Source organism: Trichomycterus rosablanca, chromosome 1, assembly GCF_030014385.1.
Source record: "Trichomycterus rosablanca isolate fTriRos1 chromosome 1, fTriRos1.hap1, whole genome shotgun sequence".
In the NCBI taxonomy this organism is placed as follows: domain Eukaryota; kingdom Metazoa; phylum Chordata; class Actinopteri; order Siluriformes; family Trichomycteridae; genus Trichomycterus; species Trichomycterus rosablanca.
In genome coordinates, this window is record NC_085988.1 from 75,526,277 (window position 1) to 75,548,737 (window position 22,461).

Sequence of the window (22,461 nt, forward strand, 5' to 3'; positions counted from 1 at the left end):
AATACCTGCTCTGTGGTGGTCCTGTGGGGGTCCTGACCATTGAAGAACAGCATGAAAGGGGGCTAACAAAGCATGCAGAGAAACAGATGGACTACAGTCAGTAATTGTAGAACTACAAAGTGCTTTTATATGGTAAGTGGAGCTGATAAAATTGACATTGAGTGTGGTTTTAATGTTATGGTTGTTTGGTGTACACTACATGGCCAAAAGTATGTGGACACTCTAAGGCATTTTTACCACCAACGGTTTTGAAAAGGGCGGTTCATCGAGGTCACGGGACAAAGCAGTACATTATCTTTTTATGCTTAACTTGGCACCATAAACTTATTTAAATACTTAAATTCATGAATTAAAAAATCATTTGGCCACAACAGAAGAACAACATAAACCCCAGGGCCGCTGTGCAGCCATATGCAGCCATGCAGGTCCCTGTAGTTTAAGTAAATATTTGAAGAAGAAGAACGCCTTTATTTGTCATATATACATATACAGGTGTACAGTACAATGAAATTCTTTCTTCACATATCCCAGCTTGTTTGAAAGCTGGGGTCAGAGAGTAGGGTCAGCCATTGTACGGCGCCCCTGGAGCAGAGAGGGTTAAGAGCCTTGCTCAAGGGCCCAATAGTGGCTGCATGGCAGGGCTTGGATTTAAACTCTCAACCTTTCAATTGATAGCCCAAAGCCCTACCCACTAGGCTACCACTGTCTCTAAATAAAAGCCATGTTCTGTCCACCATAAATTAGGATGAATTCACGTATATTGGGGTGTATTTTGCTACATTTTCGTTTAATAAATTTAGTTCATATAGACACGTATAATTTTACCAGTGCAAATTAGGGTTGGTATATGTAATTACTAAGTTAACAGTTTAATAGTTACACCATTCATTTGGGTTGTTGACTGTAGCCCATCTGTAATGATCTGCAAGTGTTCCTGTTCTAAGACTCTTGGTATTAGTATTTAATTAAATTTAAACTGTACACTGGGGGTCGGCACGGTGGCTCAGTGGGTAGCACTGTCGCCTCACAGCAAGAAGGTCCTGGGTTCGATCCCCAGGTGGAGCGGTCCAGTCTTTTCTGTGCGGAGTTTGCATGTTCTCCCCGTGTCTGTGTGGGTTTCCTCTGTGAGCTCTGGTTTCCTCCTACAATCCAAAGACATGTAAGTGAGGTGAATTGAAGATATACAATTGTTCATGTGTTTGACATTAAAGACTTGAACTGATGAATCTTGTGTAAAGAGTAACTACCTGTCCTGTCATGAATGTAACTAAAGTGTGTAAAATATGATGTTAAAATCCTAATAAATAAAATGAATAAATAACTTTACATGGTCCCCCACTGTCTACGCTACCCCCCTCAGACATAACCAATTATGTGTCATAATATATCTGTTTTAAATAGCACATTTGAAATGGTTTTGTCTGATGTTTCCCAAAGCAGTTGACCTGCAGTGTTCCCAAGTTCCCAGTGAAGCACCCTGTGATTGATTGTGTGTCTGTAGCCCCAGATGATCCATTACTGGAGAATTAAAGTGGGCTGTGCCCTCTCCCTATCCTAAAAGACGTCCATTCCCCTGTTCCTTCAACTTGTCCTTCTATCTTGCCACTACATTCTTGCTGACATCAGTGATGCCACCCTGCTGCACCTTCCTCTCCCGCTACTCCCACCACCACCTGGTTGCTTTTCTCTTGACCTTCTTCAGGTAGGCTAAATGTTGCCTATTTAACCTAACACGGCACCTTTTTAGATTGTAATTGGATCATGTGGCTCACTCAAGATTTAAGGTTAAGATTTTAAAGGTTACAGTTTACATCATGATCAACATGGATAAAAAAGTGTAATCTTTAACCATGGCATGGTTGTTTATTAAGCAGCATAGAAATCTTGTACCAAGCTGTGCCCCACCTTCTGAAGAGAGCACTTTGGTAATATAGTAAAAAGAACTGTGGCCTTGGCAAATAAGGACATAAAGTCAACACTGCAAATATTCTGGCCACACACTTCATAATACTCTCACCATACTTCATGTGAAAGAATTTTTTGGGATCCAAATATCCTCACTTATATTATGCTTGTAAAAGCCACCTATTAGGAGACGTGTTGCATTTCTGCGCAAGGGATTCTTTGAAATCCTGACCTAACCGGTCCGCATAAAACCCAGCATCATGGTTTCAAGAGTGAGCAAAGTTGCCAACAGAGGAGCTGGCAATTCTTTTAGGAAGAAACCATAAAATATAGAAACACCTCCACCTGGAGTGAATTAACACTCAATAAGGTTTAGCTGATTGTCAGTTAAGAAACATGCCCTCTTTGTTAAACATAAATTGAAGGCAGAAGGGTATGATTTTGTAACCATGCCCCCGCTGTTTTCCATGTAGGTGTACCTATAATGATTACCTTGTGTACTTATTGTTTCCTTTTTTTCATTTTTCCTTTCATGTCATTGGCTGTGTTCTCTCCCACAGCTATGTGCTGCTACACGCCTCACGTAAAACATTCAGTAACGTGAAAGTGAGCATCTCCGCACAGTGGATTCCTTTAATACAGAATGGCACTTCACCGAACTTTTCCCCTGGAGAGGTATGTGTTTTTATGTGTTATAATGTCTTCACATGCAGCTGTTCATTAAGACCAAAGAACATGTTTGTCATAAAGAGCTTAATTAAAACGATTGAGGTTAATTTTTTTAACTTTTATTCTGGCACAGTAGCTCCTCTGTTGGTCTGTACCAGACGCCATAGCCTTTGCCATAGCTTGTCCCTGTTCAACCTACTTTGACCCTTATTAAAGTCATGCTTTATGCTGATCAAATCTACTGCATTCAGGATGTGAACTATGAGTAACTGCAGTCAGGCCAACATTTCATATTATCCTGATTGGGACTGCCCAACTGTTACAGAATAGTCATTGCCATGCACACTTTTGGCGGTAGTCCTAATGTTTCGACATATCAGTTGAAATTAGTCAGCTTCTAATTGTTGTTGCGTCTCACAAGCACATCTAGTGTATAAAAATACAAATTCATGAAGATAAGACATGGTCAAACGTCTGTATGTAGACGCCTGACCAGCTGATAGCACCGCTGGGGTTTATTAAAGCCTTGGATCTCAGCAGTTGTGGGCTAGCATAATTGACAACTACACCACCCGGACACCAATGCACAGATGACCTACTTAAAATCTTACCAAGACAAATGCAACACAAACATAGAAATTCTTCATTTTTTTTTAAATTATCTATTTTTCCCCACTTTTTTCCCCCAATTTTTTTTTAATCCCTATTCTAGTCGTGTCCAATTACCCTGATTGCGTCCTCTATACTGATTCGACCCTTTGCCGCTGACTGAGGACGCCACTCAACTGACTTGCGCCCCCTCCGGCACGCAATCAGTACAGCCTGCATTTTTCACCTGCACGAGCCGAGTTCATACACCGAGAGACACTGCGCACGGAGGGTCACACCCCCCTCAATGTTATTCCTCAGCCCTGTGCAGGCGCCGTCAGTCAACCAGCAGGGGCCACAGTCGCACCAGTTATGAGGACCTATGCTTCGACTCTACCCCTAACCCTGAACAACAGACAAACGTTGTTCATACTGCCGCCCAACCCAGTCGGAAAGGTAGAGCTGAGTTTTGATACGATGTATCTAGAAACCCAACTCTGGTGCGCTAGCGTACTTTACCGCTGCGCCACCTGAGCGGCAGAAATTCTTCATTAATAGATTTTGCTTTTTTGGTATATGATGTAGTGTGGTTTGTTTTTGTGTAAAGGGGCAGATGTAGCCTAGAGGTTATTTTACTGGACTAGTAATCAAAAGGTTGCCGGTTCAAGCCCCACCACTGCAAGGTTGCTACTGTTGGGCCCTTGAGCAATACCCTTATCCTTCAATTGCTTAGATTGTATACTGTCACAACTGTAAGTCACTATGGATAAAAGTGTCTGTTAAATGGCAAAAATGTAAATGTGTTCTGATCTGTGTACACGTTGATAGACATGGGAAGATAATCCGCTGTTTGCGGATGCTGAAGAGGCCACACTATTCTTGGGTGTTTTGGACACCATCTTTCTCTTTTCATATGCCGTGGTGAGTAAGGACATAAAAACCTAAGAGACATTTTGATGGAAATTGAAAGGAGTCTGGGTTTAAATGCTCAGCTGAATGTAGGCTTAATTACGGCATAATTTATACTAAATTTAAATGAAGTGTGAAATTCAAATGAAGTGTAATACAGTAATGCTATAATTAAATCCATTATTTATTTATTTTATTTTATTTAACCAGGAAATTAATCTCACTGAGATTTACAATCTCATTTGCAGGAGAGTCCTGGCCAAGATAAGCAGCAACATAGTACATAGTTACACTTACACAAACAACATACGACAAACATGAATACATAATATAGACAATACAATGCTCATTTAAAACAATTACAAACCGTTTTACCTATGTCTATATTCAAAAACATGTTTTTAAAATAACTTAAATTCACCAAATCCTGCAATTTTAAAACATTCTGCAGTGTATTCCAGTCTGATGGTGCAGCATGATTAAAAGCCTGTTTCCCTAATTTCGTACGTGCCAAGGGGACCTTAAGAAGATACAAGGTGCAAGAGCGCAGACAATAATTTCCAGGTTCTTTACGATTTATAAAATTGCATAAATATGAAGGTAATAAACCTAAAATAGACTTATAAATTAAAATGTACCAATGAGTTAATCTTCGTGTGGTTAATGAGGACAGAGCTGCTTTTTCATAAAGAACACAATGATGCGTAGAAAACGAACACTTTGTAATGAATCGCAGTGCACTATGATAAACAGTGTCAAGTGAACGTAGATAAGATATGGGTGCATACATATAAATAACATCTCCATAATCAATTTCTGGTAAAAAAGTGGCACAGACAAGCTTTTTCTTTGCTTGAAAGGATAAACATGATTTATTTCTAAAATAAAAGCCTAATTTAACCTTTAATTTCTTTGTGAGCTGAGTAATATGAGCCTTAAAAGTCAAAGAACTGTCTAACACTAAACCCAAATATTTATATGTGGATACAGTTTCAACCACACTCCCCGACAAGGTGATTATTGATGGAAGATTTAGTGGCATCTTATTTGACTTTGTAAACACCATTACTTTTGTTTTATCAGCATTTAAGACCAATTTCAAATTAAAAAGTCTCTGTTGTATAATTTCAAAATTTTCCTGCAGAATACTTGCAGCCTGATTTTGAGTTTTAGCTGAACAATAAATAACAGTATCATCAGCATAATAATGAAATCTTGCATTTGGCACATTATCACAGAGACTATTTATGTAAATAGTAAAAAGCAGGGGCCCCAGGACTGACCCTTGAGGTACCCCTTTATCTAGTACCAATGAAGATGATTTAAAACCTTCAACCTGCACACACTGTGTCCTACCAGATAAATAGTTTTCAAACCATAAAATAGAATCCTTAGATACACCGATGTTCAATAATTTAGATTTCATTATTACATGATCAACTGTGTCAAATGCCTTTGACAAATCAATAAACAGTGCTGCACAATAATCACCCTTATCCAACGATAAAATTAAATCATTTATCACTTTTAATGCTGCTGTAGTTGTACTATGTTTTTTTCTAAAACCTGATTGAAACTCAGTTAAAATATTATTCACTGTTAAATAGTCCTTCAATTGCTCACTTACAAAGGTTTCTAACATTTTTGCTATAATCGAAATTTTGTAGATGGGCCTATAATTATCTAACATGGTAGGTAATACTTATTATTACTTACTTGTAATAACAAACACAACCCTGCAGTTACACTGCAATTTTGGCTGCACAGTACCATCTAAAATAATCATTTTATTTATCAAAATGTTTAAGTGTGCTTAGACAGCATAATCTCACATTAACAATATGGATGATATAAAAAAAAACGAGCACAAAATGAAACTATTCTTTATTAAAGTATTCTCCACTTGATGAACAACTAAATGAATTGAACCTATGTGTTACCTCATAGTTATACCTTGTTGTGACCGCTTATAAGTTTCTGAAGACTTATACAGGACAGTGATACTTATACAGGACTTATGAAGGACAGCGGTCGTCTAGTCGGTAGACCTTTGGGCTATAAATTAAAAGGTTAAGAGTTTAAATCCCAGCTCTGCCATGCAGCCACTGTTGTCTGCTCCAGGAGCGCCGTACAGTAGCTGACCCTGTGCTCTGACCCCAGCTTCCAAAACAAGCTGGGATATGTGAAGAAAGAATTTCGTTGTACTGTACACGTGTATATGTATATCTGACAAATAAAGCCATTCTATTCTTAACTCATTTAAACATAAGTACAATGATACCGATAATTGTGACATTTTTAATCATGGGGTTGATTAAATGTTCAATTTCTCTTCCATTGTAAGTGTAGAAGCCTTGTGCAGCCCAGCTCTTACTCCAGTGTTTTGTACTAAGGTACTGCTTTACATTTCTTCACCTCTATATGGGTTTGATTCACACTGTTTCTTCTTCCAACCAACAAACAGGGTTTGTACATCAGTGGGATCATAGGTGATCGTCTAAACCTACGTTATGTTCTCTCCTTTGGGCTGTGTGGCTCAGCTGTGGTGGTACGGTAGTATGTTTATCAGCACTTGTAAATGATTCATTGATTTATTAACCAAGAGTCACATAAACTAAAGAGTTTTGTCTGTTTTTCCTCTTTCTGTAGGAGTTTGTGTTTGGCACACTGACAGAATGGCTACATTTCTATAATGTGTATTTGTACTGCTGTCTGTGGGTGCTGAATGGCCTGTTGCAGTCGGCAGTTTGGCCCTGTGTGGTGGCTGTCATGGGCAACTGGTTTGGGAAATCCGGGTGTGTATCACAATAACATTTATACTGTATGTATATGGTTCACAGCTTAGATTTGTGCATTTTAGCACACTTTCAAACTTTCCCCAGAAGTAATCATTAAAATGTAGAATAATAATGTAATACAGCCTGAAGGTCTCTATTATGAGAGAAATAACATTATTATTATTACAATGTATTATGATTTCATTTCAATTTATCAATGGCTTTCCTGGTCAGGGTCGCACAGGGTCTGGTTTCACCTGCGCTAATCAATCGCAGGGGTCCTCCTACAGCCATCTCCTTTTTCAAATATAGCCAGTTATGTCTGTGTCGACACCTGGCTGTCTGATAGCACTACTGAGATTTAAACCTGCGTCTCAGCAGTTGTGGGCTAGCCTAATAGATCACGGTTCTCTGTCACCCAAGCACCTACGTGTTATGATGATTGTTAATAATATATTGTTGACGTATTGATTGTATACTAATGTATAAAATCTAACACTAAAAATATAATCTTACTTATTATTAATAATATATCCTGGTTTATTGACCAATACTGATGACCAATACAAATGGTATTATTGTAGTAATATAGTAATTATGTTCCCTGTGGTCTATGTGTGTACATGGAATACAGACTTATATTATTAGACTTTGATATTAAAATATTACTCAATTCTAATCAACTGAAGACTTTATGGAGCAGACTGCATAACATGGTGTTCTGTGATGGAGCACTGGCAGAACTGCCAGCCCAGCTACACTACACATAGGATTAAGCAGATAGCAGATGTTAATGTGACCTTCTCCAAGTGCCACATTTCTGTTTTTTTATGTTTAATTGTTTTAAATTTGACATTTTTCACAGTTTTGTGATAAGCCAGACAGATAGCACTGTGTTGCAACATCCACTCAGGTTTTAAAGGGTTCACAGACATATTGGCACTTGTTCTTCTCTGTTACATGCACCACTTTTTATACTCTTAAAGCAGCAACAGCTCTTGGTGCTCATAGCCACTGAATGTCAGTTCTGTCATCTGGCGAGTAAGACAAACACTAAGTGTTTAATGTTTGGTTCATTACAATATAGTATTTTATTTTAATATTAATATATTTCACAGTTTTTGCTGGGTACAGCCAACCGTCCAAATGCTGCCCAGAAATACTGAAACAGAAATATTATTGAATCCTTTATGTATGGGATTAGTTATAGGTCACTTTATGTATGGGGACTTTTATTTGTAAAATGATGCAACCTGGTATTTTACCATTTTCAGCTTGAATAAAGACACCTAGTCAGGAACAGTGAAGGTAACCTGGTATTTACATGTTTTTTAGGTGGGAATTTGCCCTTTCTTTGCAACACTGTCCTGCATTTTCTTAAATGTTATTAAAATAAAACATGCAAATAAATTTTCTTAATACAAAATAGTAATCCGTACTGTTTTATGGTGTCCGTTAGGCGAGGCTTTGTGTTCGGCTTGTGGAGTGCATGTGCATCAGTGGGAAATATTTTGGGAGCATTCCTGGCCTCCAGTGTTCTCAAGTATGGCTATGAGGTGAGTGTATGACTTATTGATTTTTGGCTCTCATCAGTTTATCACTTCTCTGTCTTTACTGGTTCATCTTAGGGACGTGCTTTAAGTTAGAATTTTGTCATTTATTACTGTAAATGTGTTACATACACCGATCAGCCATAACATTAAAACCACCTCCTTGTTTCTACACTCACTGTCCATTTTATCAGCTCCACTTACCATATAAAAGCACTTTGTAATTCTACAATTACAATTACTATTTCTCTACATGCTTTTTTAACCTGCTTTCACCCTGTTCTTCAATGTCAGGACCACCACAGAGTAGGTATTATTTAGGTGGTGGATCATTCTCAGCACTGCAGTAACACTGACATGGTGGTGGTGTGTTAGTGTGTGTTGTGCTGGTATGAGTGGATCAGACACAGCAGCGCTGCTGGAGTTTTTAAATTCTGTGTCCACTCACTGTCCACTCTATTAGACACTCCTACCTAGTTGGTCCACCTTGTAGATGTAAAGTCAGAGACGATCGCTCATCTATTGCTGCTGTTTGAGTTGGTCATCTTTTAGACCTTCATCAGTGGTCACAGGACGCTGCCCATGGGACGCTGTTGGCTGGATATATTTTTGGTTGGTGGACTATTCTCAGTCCATCAGTGACAGTGAGGTTTTTAAAAACTCCATCAGCATTGCTGTGTCTGATCCACTCATACCAGCACAACACACACTAACACACCACCACCATGTCAGTGTCACTGCAGTGCTGAGAATGATCCACCACCTAAATAATACCTACTCTGTAGAGGTCCTGTGGGGGTCCTGACCATTGAAGAACAGCATGAAAGGAGGCTAACAAAGCATGCAGAGAAACAGATGGACTACAGTCAGTAATTGTAGAACTACAAAGTGCTTCTATAATGGTAAGTGGAGCTGATAAAATGGACAGTGTGTGTAAAAACCAGGAGGTGGTGTTAATGTCATGGCTGATCGGTGTATGTTTCATAGCTGTCCTTTCCCCTCTAGAATCTTGACTTTTTCTGCATTGCTATAGTTGTCAAAGTAAAATCATTTGTTAAACAGAAACAACCCTTGAGAACTTTAGGCGGGAAATGTGACATATGCATTTTGTATGTTATTTTTCAGTATGCTTTCCTGGTGACATCGGTGGTGCAGTTTGCAGGTGGTATAGTCGTGTTTTTCGGTCTGCTAACTTCACCCAAGGAAGTGGGTGAGTTTCAACAGAATGGCTGCATTTTTATCATTTTCTGTTATCATGCTCTGTAAAAGCCTTGTTACTCCATGTACTGCATTTATGCAACGTTACTATATGATTACTATATAATTACTATAAAAGTTATGCAATTGCACTGATTCTCATCAATTTATGATTGAAATTGGACAGTTTTAATAATTCTCTTGACAGCATTGTAAAAGTATTGGAAAGATGTAACAGGGTAGTAAGGGTAAACCACAATGACAGACTCACTATCTGAAGATTTTGAACCCAGGTGCAGTTACTGAACAGAATGTGATAATAAAGGGAAAAAAAACTAAGAACTAGGGGACATGCAGGTGGCGCAGCAGTCGAAGCCCACCACGATTGAGATCTGAGTTCAAGTCTCATTGTGCTATCGACTGGCTGGGGACCTACCAGACACACAATTGGCTGTGGAGCTTTAGTTTGTCTAGAACTAGTTGACCTGTGTTTCCTACATGCTATCCAGTGCAGATCTCCACCAAGCATGTACACCTACAAAAATCCAGTGCCAGTATGACCTATACACTCGGAGATAAAACTGTGGAAATAGATCATTTTACTGAGCAGTATTTCACTGAGCTCTGGTGGACATATTCAAGGGTGTGACCTGGGAACTGTATTTGAATGTGCTTTTGTGTGTCTAATCTCTCAGGTTTGTGTGAAGGCCCCTCGACAGGTCTGACAACCGTGGAAAGAGACCCTGACAGTCACCGACCACTCATAAGTGATGATGAGGAGGATGAGGATAAAGTGCTACAAGATGGAGGATACTATTCCATACAGGAGCGAGATGAGGAGCCTAAATCACAAACCAAAGCTATTGGTTTTTTCCAAGCTTTCTGTCTGCCTGGAGTCCTTCCTGTAAGTCAGCTTCTCAGTCTGAAATACAAACCTGTTCATACACAGCAAACTTTTAATGTAGCCAAAGTTTGTCATTACCCAACATTAAGCATCAAACATAAACACTAAGTTATACACTGATAGAAGCACTTTGTAGTTCTACAATTACTGACTGTAGTCCATCTGTTTCTCTGTATACTGTTTTAGCTTGCTTTCACCCTGTTCTTTAATGATTAGGACCCCCACAGGACCACCACAGAGCAGGTATTATTTGGGTGGTGGGTCATTCTCAGCACTGCAGTGACACTGACATGGTGGTGGTGTGTTAGTGTGTGTTGTGCTGGTATGAGTGGATCAGACGCAGCAGCGCTGCTGGAGTTTTTAAACACCTCACTGTCACTGCTGGACTGAGAATAGTCCACCAACCAAAAATATATTCAGCCAACAGCGCCCCGTGGGCAGCGTCCTGTGACCACTGATGAGAATCTCAAAGATGACAAACAAAGATGACTTTACATCTACAAGGTGGATCAACTAATAGAGTGGACAGTGAGCGGACACGGTATTTAAAAACTCCAGCAGCGCTGCTGTGTCTGATCCACTCATACCAGCACAACACACACTAACACACCACCACCATGTCAGTGTCACTGCAGTGCTGAGAATCATCCACCACCTAAATAATACCTACTCTGTGGTGGTTTTTACATACAAGACCAGGATTTGTTAACCACTGGACCATGGACTATTAACAAAATTTTGTTAAGACATACAAATACATACATACTGAAAGCAGTCTATAAAAACAAAGATCTAGGTGTGTTTGGTAAAAGGCTTTTCGAATTGTAAATAATGGTGTTTTTTTTTCTTTTTTTGTGGTAAAATAAAGTGCCTGCTTAAATTGTAATACAAAGTGTGTTTAATTAGATATTAAGAGTTTAAATCAGTATTTTTTCTTTGCTTGAACAGTACTCACTTGCCTACGCCTGTCTGAAACTGGTTAACTACTCCTTCTTCTTTTGGCTGCCGTTCTATTTGAGCAACAACTTTGGCTGGCAGGAGGCTCAGGCAGACCGGCTGTCTGTGTGGTACGATGTGGGAGGTATAGTCGGTAAGTGAAATAGAATTTATTATTTTATCTTTTTATTTGGGATCATTATAGAAATATTGTATCATCTCAAGTTCCAACAAACCTCCTTCTGAAAATCTTCCCTGAAGAAAGGAGAGCAACCACATATTAATGTGCATGGTTTTGGAATCAGGTTTACATAATACTTTTACTTTTGGCCATATCATGTATGGTAATAACATTAGGCAGTGTTGTGGCTTTAGAGGTTTAGCATTTTTAGAAGGGCAGACATGATTGGCTAGCATATCACCCTGGTATTAGAACAACTCCATTGGCTCCCAGTCAAGCATATTCAATACAAAATTTTAGTGCTCACTTTTAAGGCACTTAATGGTCTGGCCCCCTTGTATCTGGCTAATCTTCTAAACCGCTGTGTCCCTTCTCGTAGGTTAAGGTTGTTGGAGGCTTGTCTCCTGGTTGCTCCAAGGTTTAGGTTGACCACCATGGGTGGTAGATCATTTAGTATTGCTGCCCCTACACTGTGGAACTCTATTCCTCTCCCTCTTCGTCTCTTTTCCTCTCTCTCTGAGTTTAAATCTCTTCTAAAAATGTTCTTGTTTACCCAGCACTTTCACTCATCTTGTTTGTGATTATGATTCCTATTTAAAGCGGCCTAGGGTACTGTGAAAGGCGCTATATAAGTTGAATTAATTATTATTATTATGTCTGTGGCTGAAGCACTGTGATTAACTGTCGCCTCGTCCTTGCACCCAGTGTTTTCTAGTGGAACCAGAAAAATAGCAACTATGTTTCTATTTCTATTATGCTTCCATATGGTACTATATCATTTTTGCTTTATCCTGGTCAGGGTTGTGGTGGGTCTGTTTTTTGGGCCACCCCTTTCACACATAGCCATTCATGTCTGTGTAGACACCTGCCCGACTGATAGCACCTTCTTAGATTCCAATCCAGATCCTAGTGGTGGTTTGCTAGCGTAATAGAGTGCTGTGCCACCCGAGCACTTCTATTAAACATTTAGTTTTAATAGATTTAATAAAACTCAGACTTAATTAATAAGATTAATAAGAATTAATAATGCAATTTAATGATAATATATGTCTGATATTTTGTGTGTTCTAGGAGGAACAGTGCAGGGGCTGATCTCTGATTTCTTGGGGAAAAGAGCTCCCGTGTTATGTATCAGTCTGCTGCTAGCTATGGGAGCTTTAGTGGGATACAGCCGTAAGTCATGATTACACCACACATAATAACTGTATTAATTATGGTTTTGAAACACTAGATGTTTATTGCTGTTCATTTAACATACTCACTCCTTTGTCTTTAGATTCTCCAGATGATCAAGTAGTGAATGGGGTGCTTCTGGCAACTACAGGTAAAAACATATTGATACTACTACACCACAAATGACACTACTATAAAAAAGAAAGACATGTGTGCACTGAACAAATACAATTGGCCGTGTTTAGGGGAGGAACAATGGGGAATCACCTGTTTGATGCTGCAACAGCGACTCTGTTTAAGGCAGACTGAGTGGCTAAAAATGTCAGAGAGCATAGCATGTTCTCTTCTGTATATGTTCTTTGCAAAAGTCCCCCTCTGGCCTGTGTAAAAAAACAAAATGTTGGGGGAGGCGTATGGCCAAAGGCAGAAATACTTCCTGGACACGGTGCCAAACATCATAAGAAAGCCCCCAAAAAATCCCAGACATGGATAGTAAAAGAGGAACTAATTACTGAAAGGGACTGGATTTAAGGATTGACCCTAGGTTTCCAGTGCCCATGCTGCTGTGTGGCAACCACTCTACCAGCTGTGCCACCATGCCACCCCTTTTACTTAAAAAAATGCTGAGCACAGTCTATTATGCTAGCCCACTACCTCTGAGATCTGATGCTATTAAGAAAATACATATAAGAATATTAAATGTCTTGTGCAAAACTATTAGAGTGTATGTTCATCTATTGATTTAGCAAGACTGTTAAAAAATTAAGATTTTGAGACTTTTGTCAAGCCTAATATGTTAAAGCTATAGGTACAGCATCTAAGCATTATGTCCTCTCCTCAGGTTTCCTCATTGGAGGCCCATCTAACATGATAAGCTCAGCAATCTCAGCAGACCTGGGCAGGCAGGAAGCTCTGCAGGGTGGTCAAGAGGCTTTGGCTACTGTCACAGGCATAGTGGATGGAACAGGCAGCATTGGTGCTGCTGCCGGACAGGTGGGTACAAGGACTGGTGAGGACGGTGGTAGTCTAGCAGGTAGAGCTTTGGGCCATCAATCCAAAAAAGTTTTGTCCAGGGTCCAGGTGTGCCCTACAATGGCTGAGCCTGTGCACTGATCCCAACTTTAAAACAAGCTGGTATTTATTGAAAAGTAATTCTATATATTGTACTGTATATGTGTTTATGTCTGTATGACAAATAAAGTCCATCTGTACGAAGATTATTAAGAGAAAAATCAATCAAGCTTAACTTATTACTAAGGTTAGACTACTTCGAACGAAGGATAGAAATATATGAAAAGAATATTTTTTGAAAATTTACCTTAGTGCAGTTTTTTATTATTATGAGAAAGCTGTTAAAATATGATTTGCTTATCTCAACCCAAAGGAACTGAAAGTAAAGTCACGTCTGCCTGGTTTTGACAGCAAGAATGACCGTTTAATGCCAGAACCGTAGAAAAAAGCTGATATTTCTGGACTTAAAATCATGTGTAAGAAACAAACCCCAAAGAATCTGGACCAACTTTCATTCAGAGATACTAGTTATCCATATTTCTTACACTTCTGTTTGCTGATAAATTATTTACCCATTTATTAGATGTAGATATTAGGTATTTGATTCATTGAGGTTTGTCTTCTGAGGGCAGTGGGTCTCTTAGTAGTTAAGCTGGACTAGGGATCTCAGAAGGTTAGTCGTTCAAGCCCAACCATTGCCAAGTTGCCACTGTTGGGCTCCTGAGCATCTGACATCAACCCCATAGAAAATAAAAGGATCTAGAAAAAAATCCATCCAAGATTCTGATGACCCAGCATGACCCAGTTTTAGTGCTTGCCATTTTCTGCAAATCTTCAACTGTGATCCATTGTTTCTCTCACCATACCTATTACAGAGTGTGGGCAAACCAGACTTGCATACTGTGCCAAGCAAGCATTGCCTGATTTATAAAGGGTAATCTCTGACTCTCCTATTCTTTGACCTTTGTAGTACCTGGTATCACTTATCGAGAGCAAACTAGGATGGATGTGGGTCTTCTACTTCTTCATACTCATGGTGAGATTCCTCCTAAGGCTTCACCACACTTCTCTATTGTTTAGTTTACACTTGAAATGTTTCCTGTTGCTAATGGCTTATTTGTGTTGTTTGTTTACAGACAGGGGGCAGTGTTTTATTCATCATACCTCTTCTCTTTAGAGAGATACGTTCCATGTGCAGAGACGGTCAATCAAGGACACGCTTGTGAGCACCAACCTCCATTCATTGCCTCATCTCCTAGTGGAGCTGGTACCGAAAGGGTACACAGTGTCCCCGTTTAAACACTCATTTTAAGTCTTGTGCTGTTTTTTAAACCTGATTCTTTATTGTTTTGTGACATTAAGTGAAATATATTTTCTTTAGTGATTAGAGTTTTGGGGCACCTTGTTAAACTGAGCTAGCCCATTACTGTTGGGATCCAGGGTTCCAATCCCGAGGAGTGCTATTGGCCAGCCGGGTGTCTACACACTGACATGATTGGCTATGTCTGAGGGGGGTGGGGTGGCAGAGGCCCTGCGATTAATTGGCGTCCTGTCTGAGGTGTGTTACTGCATTAAGCCCAGTGATTCTAGGGAAACCAGATCCACCTTGACCCTGACTAGGATAAAACTGGCAAAAAATTAATGAATTAAACAGTGTTTTCATTTTAAGTAGTTTAAATATGTTTTAGCAGTTATTAGTACTTTTGTTTTTAAATACACAAAGATAAAGTGATATATGGGTTAGGCCTTTCACAATTATCTATGGTATGAGTGTAGCAGGTGCAGCTGTGTTGTTGGGATTTTTAAAAACCTCACTGTCAGTGCTGGGAGGAGAATAGAAAAAGATTTTTTAAATGAAAAAGCTCTACTTTCTGGGCCGCTCAGGTGGCGCAGCGGTAAAAACACACCCTAGCGCACCAGAGCTGAGATTTTGAATACATTGTATCGAATCTCAGCTCTGCCATCCGGCTTGGCTGAGCGGCCACATGAACAACGATTGGTCTGTTGTTCATATTGGGGTGGGGTATTTATCCGGATAGGGACTCCTCGTAACTGATGCACTACGACCTCTGCTGGCTGACTGATGGCACCTGCACAGAGATGGGGAAAGAGTGCGGATCAGGGTGTGTCTCTCCGTACACAAGGCTGATTCGCATATATGCACTCGCCGAGTGTGGGTGACAAAATGCATACGGCTGCTGCCCACGTGTTGGAGGGGGCGTGGGTTAGATTCGTTCTCAAATCAGTGCGGGGGTCGGCATTAGTGGAGAGGAAGCGTGACGCAATCGGGTAATTGGACGCGCTAAAAAGTCGGGAGAAAAAGGGGAGAAAATGCATAAACAAAATATATATAGAAAAAAAAATCTCTACTTTCTAACTGTACACCTGCAACGAGTTCTAACAGTGTTTGTGTTTCTAATATAGAGGCCAGTATTTTTAAATAGTACAGGTAATCCCCGCTTTACACCACTTTGATTTTACAAAAGACCACCAAAAGTAACTGTTTTTACTAATCAAACAATAATTACTTCCACGCTATATGCTCTACCTTTGGGTAGTGGTGGATACCTGTATTCAAAGATTCCAACAACACGACTGCACCTGATATACTAAAAAACAACAACCACATCATTACATTATTAGTGTAAATGCTGTGCTGAGAAGGTTTCATAACCAAATAGGTAGTAGGGTGGGACAAAATGTACAGAGCAAGAGAGAGACTACAGTTAATAATCGCATACTGACATAGTTCATCTGTATGGTAGGTGAGCTCATAAAAGGGCCAGTAAATGTACGCACAACACAGTTGTTTCTAGTAAGTTCTCTATAAGTGTATATACACATATACACCAATCAACCATAACATTAAAACCACCTCCTTGTTTCTACACTCACTGCTCTACTTACCATATAGAAGCACTTTGAATTTCTACAATTACTTACTGTAGTCCATCTGTTTCTCTACATACTTTTTTTTTAGCCCCCTTTCACCTTGTTCTTCAATGGTCAGGACCCCCACAGGACCACTACAGAGCAGGTATTATTAGGTGGTGGATCTTCTCAGCACTGCATTGACACTGACTTGTGGTGGTATGTTAGTGTGTGTTGTGCTAGTATGAGTGGATCAGACACATCAGAGCTGCTGGAGTTTTTAAATACCGTGTCCACTCACTGTCCACTCTATTAGACACTCCTACCTAGTTGGTCCACTTTGTAGATGTAAAGTCAGAGACGATCGCTCATCTGTTGCTGCTGTTTGAGTTTGTCATCTTCTAGACCTTCATCAGTGGTCACAGGACGATGCCTATGGGGAGCTGTTGGCTGGATATTTTTGGTTGGTGGACTATTCTCAGTCCAGCAGTGACACTGAGGTGTTTAAAAACTTCATCAGCATTGCTGTGTCTGATCCACTCATACCAGCACAACACACACTAACACACCACCACCATGTCAGTGTCGCTGCAGTGCTGATAATGATCCACCACCCAAATAATACCTGCTCTGTAGTGGTCCTGGGAGAGTCCTGACCATTGAAGAACAGCATGAAAGGGGGCTAACAAAGCATGAAGAGAAACAGATGGACTACAGTCAGTAATTGTAGAACTACAAAGTGCTTCTATAATGGTAAGTGGAGCTGATAAAATGGACAGTGAGTGTAGAAACAAGGAGGTGGTTTTAATGTTATGGCTGATCAGTGTATGAATTAATTTAAATATACTCAAAGCTCTAGTAATTTAAGTTTTGTCTTTATTTAAAAAGAATTTTCGTACAAAAAATAATATATCAAACTTTTAACTTCCTCACCAGTTTGACTCGTATTTCCATACTGTCTGACCAGCAGATGTCACTCTTGTAAACGGCCTGGTGATCTCTAACGGTGCAGCAGTGTAACAGCATGCCCTCGTGACATGTTAATAAGATTATTCTGTAGTGAGGCAACACTTGTACTGAAAAGGTATGTCTGAGGTACACCACTGATTGTGTAAACATCAACTGGTTGCAGATTTATTTTGCTAAGAACCATTTTTAAAATATTTGCTTCCAAAATATGATTGCAGTGTTTATGTTAAATCAGTGAAGGTGCTGCTGCTGAGATCTAGCCAATTTTTTTGTATAGTGCTTTTTACAATGGACATTGTCTCAAAGCAACTGACTGAGATCTGGGGTTTGAATATCAGTGTTGTTCAATAGATGTGTTGTGTATAAGAAAATGAAGAGGCACTACATTACATCAATCATTCCACATATTAATGATTTTATGAAGTGTTTTTATTCATCCATAGACAGTGAAGCTGGTGATACATGTGATACTGTGTAAAACAAAGAATTTCATATGTATAGTATATACACTATATGGGCAAAAGTATTGGGACACCCCTTCTAATGATTAAATTCATATGTTTCAGCCCCAGTGATTGCTATCATGTGTAGTAAATCAATAAAATAAAGAAAATTATATGTTTTCAACTTTGCAACAGTGTAGAGAAGGTCCTTTCCTATTTCACAATTACTGTACCTCTGTGCACAAAGCAAGCTCTATAAAGACATGAAAAAAGCTCAGTTTAAAGAAATTGCACAGATCCCTGACCTCAGCCCCAGTGAACAGCTTTGGAATGAGCTGGAAAATTAATTGAGGCTTTCTTGACCAACATCATTGCCCAGCCATACAAGTGCTCTTTTCTCTTTTGTCTAAACAGGCACAAATTCCCGTAGGCATTCTTTATAGAACATAAAACATTCAAGTCTTGTGAGAAACTCGGCTGTTGTTATAGCTAAAGAGATCATGTAGAAGATATACAGTGTATCACAAAAGTGAGTACACCCCTCACATTTCTGCAAATATTTCATTATATCTTTTCATGGGACAACACTATAGACATGAAACTTGGATATAACTTAGAGTAGTCAGTGTACAGCTTGTATAGCAGTGTAGATTTACTGTCTTCTGAAAATAACTCAACACACAGCCATTAATGTCTAAATAGCTGGCAACATAAGTGAGTACACCCCACAGTGAACATGTCCAAATTGTGCCCAAATGTGTCGTTGTCCCTCCCTGGTGTCATGTGTCAAGGTCCCAAGTGTAAATGGGGAGCAGGGCTGTTAAATTTGGTGTTTTGGGTACAATTCTCTCATACTGGCCACTGGATATTCAACATGGCACCTCATGGCAAAGAACTCTCTGAGGATGTGAGAAATAGAATTGTTGCTCTCCACAAAGATGGCCTGGGCTATAAGAAGATTGCTAACACCCTGAAACTGAGCTACAGCATGGTGGCCAAGGTCATACAGCGGTTTTCCAGGACAGGTTCCACTCGGAACAGGCTTCGCCAGGGTCGACCAAAGAAGTTGAGTCCACGTGTTCGGCGTCATATCCAGAGGTTGGCTTTAAAAAATGGACACATGAGTGCTGCCAGCATTGCTGCAGAGGTTGAAGACGTGGGAGGTCAGCCTGTCAGTGCTCAGACCATACGCCGCACACTGCATCAACTCGGTCTGCATGGTCGTCATCCCAGAAGGAAGCTGACGCACAAGAAAGCCCGCAAACAGTTTGCTGAAGACAAGCAGTCCAAGAACATGGATTACTGGAATGCCCTGTGGTCTGACGAGACCAAGATAAACTTGTTTGGCTCAGATGGTGTCCAGCATGTGTGGCGGCGCCCTGGTGAGAAGTACCAAGACAACTGTATCTTGCCTACAGTCAAGCATGGTGGTGGTAGCATCATGGTCTTGGGCTGCATGAGTGTTGCTGGCACTGGGGAGCTGCAGTTCATTGAGGGAAACATGAATTCCAACATGTACTGTGACATTTTGAAACAGAGCATGATCCCCTCCCTTCGAAAACTGGGCCTCATGGCAGTTTTCCAACAGGATAACGACCCCAAACACATCCTCCAAGATGACAACTGCCTTGCTGAGGAAGCTGAAGGTAAAGGTGATGGACTAAACCCAATTGAGCACCTGTGGCGCATCCTCAAGTGGAAGGTGGAGGAGTTCAAGGTGTCTAACATCCACCAGCTCCGTGATGTCATCATGGAGGAGTGGAAGAGGATTCCAGTAGCAACCTGTGCAGCTCTGGTGAATTCCATGCCCAGGAGGGTTAAGGCAGTGCTGGATAATAATGGTGGTCACACAAAATATTGACACTTTGGGCACAATTTGGGCATGTTCACTGTGGGGTGTACTCACTTATGTTGCCAGCCATTTAGACATTAATGGCTTTGTGTTGAGTTATTTTCAGAAGACAGTAAATCTACACTGCTATACAAGTTGTACACTGACTACTCTAACTTATATCCAAGTTTCATATCTATAGTGTTGTCCCATGAAAAGATATAATGAAATATTTGCAGAAATGTGAGGGGTGTACTCACTTTTGTGATACACTGTATATTGTAATACCATTTATTTTTTAAAAGGGATTTCCAACAAGCCTATGGTGAGGTGTCCAAATTCCTTTGGTCATATAGTGTGTGTGTGTGTGTGTGTGTGTGTGTGTGTGTGTGTGTGTGTGTGTGTGTGTGTGTGTGTGTGTGTGTGTGTGTGTGTGTGTGTGTGTGTGTGTGTGTGTGTGTGTGTGTGTGTGTGTGTGTGTGTGTGTGTACATATATATATCTTTTAAACAAATGTGGTGTTGACAATGTTCTGTCATGCTTTTTGAGTTCTTAACCACTTATTTCTTGATGTATTGTTTACAGACCAATTTTACTTCTATGTACCTTTTAACTATGTAATGTGCATTTTAAACAAGTGCAATATACAAGAAGATTTATTGTGATGGCATTGAGTCACATTGTAATTTGTGATGCAGTGAGTGTGTTTACATTTGCTAATAATCTGATTACAAATATACTATTAGTTATAGCCAGTGAATAACTACTTATACAGTGGACCCTTGACTTACAGATTTAATTGGTTTTGAAGGGCTGTTCTTAAGTCAAAATGTTCGTAGTTAAACCTATTTTTCCCATAAGAAATAATGTAAATAGAATTAATCCGTGCCAGACCTCCCAAACCACCCCCTTACCTAACCTTTCTAATGTCTTAAATTGTCTTTTTTGTTATAAATACAAGTATATTTTCCCTTAAATCTTAAATTATAGAATAGACATTACTGTACAACAATTCACAGTAGTACTGTACTGTACATAAAAACACACACCACATTTCAGTACAGTACATGTGCTGTACCGTACACCATAATAAATGTCCTTTTTTTATATAAAATGTATATACCAGAAACAACAACTCATATTTCTGTATTATCTCTTTCTTTATTTCAATAGCATTGTATTTTGTAGGTGTAACTGCATGAAAGAATAACTTCCTTCTTCTCTCTCACTCACTGTCCCCTCTGTCTGATACACAGCGACAGCTACTGGCAGGAGTAATTATACAACAACAAATGTAAAAGATTTGTTCATTTTCTCACCACTAAGTTTTCTCTGCACATTTTTTGGGGACATTTTAATATTGAATTTTACAAAATATAAAGAAAACACCGAAAAAACACCGTCCGCTGTCCGAATGTTCGCTCATGGTATATATATATATACTGTATATATAGAGAGAGAGACGCTCAGAGTCAATTTGTTCGTGACGTGTTACTGCATTTGTGTGTTACTGCATTGCGCCCAGTGTTTCTTGGAAAATCAGACCCACGTGACCCTGACCAGGATAAAAAAAAAGATGGTGAAGCATGAAAAAAACATTGCTAAAATGTGTTTTTTGCAGTTAAGGGATTGTTCAGCTCATGTAAACATACTCACATTTGTGCAGTTATATGTTCCCACCTGTTTACATTTAGACATTAAATGTCTGATAATGTTGGAAACTGAAATCATGTTAAACTGACAAAAATATCATTGTAAATTTTAGACAATTTATCAGTTATATTATTGCACGCTTAATTTAATTGTTATTAAGATTTAGTCTGTAATTATACTTCTGTTTAATGAAAATGAATCAGAAATGTATGTACTGTTTATGTTGAGCTCAGGGTTGATAGCTAAATTATACGACACATGCAAAGGATTTGGTTTGAGTTCATTATTAGGGAAAAGGTGATTTAATTATTTTCTGTAGTTTTTTTTTGGCTTGAGATGTGAAGCTTTTTAATGTAAATATTTCACATGTGCACTTTAGAATGTCAAATTTGTTTTTTTTTTTATTTTGTTTCATTTGATTTCTACATTTTTTGGCTTTTTTTTTTGAAGATTTTTTGCATTAATAAATGCTTCTGCTTTGGATTTCATTGTTAGATGTTATTTGAGTAGAGTCCACTATAATATATGTATTATGCTAATGTACAGATTACAGTATGCACTTTTTTTTCCATTAATCATAGGGCTGTTATATTAAATATATTATAGTTAGTTATTTCCTCAGCAGGATTATTGCAGTTTTTATTTTTATTTTGGCGATGAACAGAAGCAGTGCCATGCTCAAACAGGAAAGTGTGTTTCTTAACTGTTTCTAAAGCACTGTAGCTTACACAAATTGAAGGTACTGCTGTTGATGTCTTGATACCAGACACCTTAGACAGACAAAATATGTTTTTTTAAATCAAAACCTAAAATATTGAATTCAGCCTGGTGTGACAGCCAACTTTTAACACAACAATGAGCCCAAGCATAAAGCCCAAACAACACTGGAGTGGCT

At 39.3% G+C, this 22,461-nt stretch overlaps 1 protein-coding gene across 1 annotated transcript; it reads left to right on the plus strand.

Moving 5' to 3' along the window:
• Nucleotides 1-1,450: 1,450 nt before the first annotated feature.
• On the plus strand, nucleotides 1,451-15,189 carry slc37a3 (solute carrier family 37 member 3). The gene is made up of 14 exons (XM_063006656.1): nucleotides 1,451-1,702; nucleotides 2,466-2,580; nucleotides 3,991-4,083; nucleotides 6,536-6,619; nucleotides 6,721-6,866; nucleotides 8,308-8,404; nucleotides 9,524-9,608; nucleotides 10,291-10,499; nucleotides 11,448-11,589; nucleotides 12,688-12,789; nucleotides 12,893-12,940; nucleotides 13,631-13,782; nucleotides 14,771-14,836; nucleotides 14,937-15,189. The coding sequence occupies exons 1-14, from the start codon at nucleotides 1,629-1,631 to the stop codon at nucleotides 15,024-15,026; spliced, it is 1,503 nt and encodes a 500-aa protein (XP_062862726.1). The 5' UTR covers nucleotides 1,451-1,628; the 3' UTR covers nucleotides 15,027-15,189.
• The last annotated feature ends 7,272 nt before the right edge of the window (nucleotides 15,190-22,461 follow it).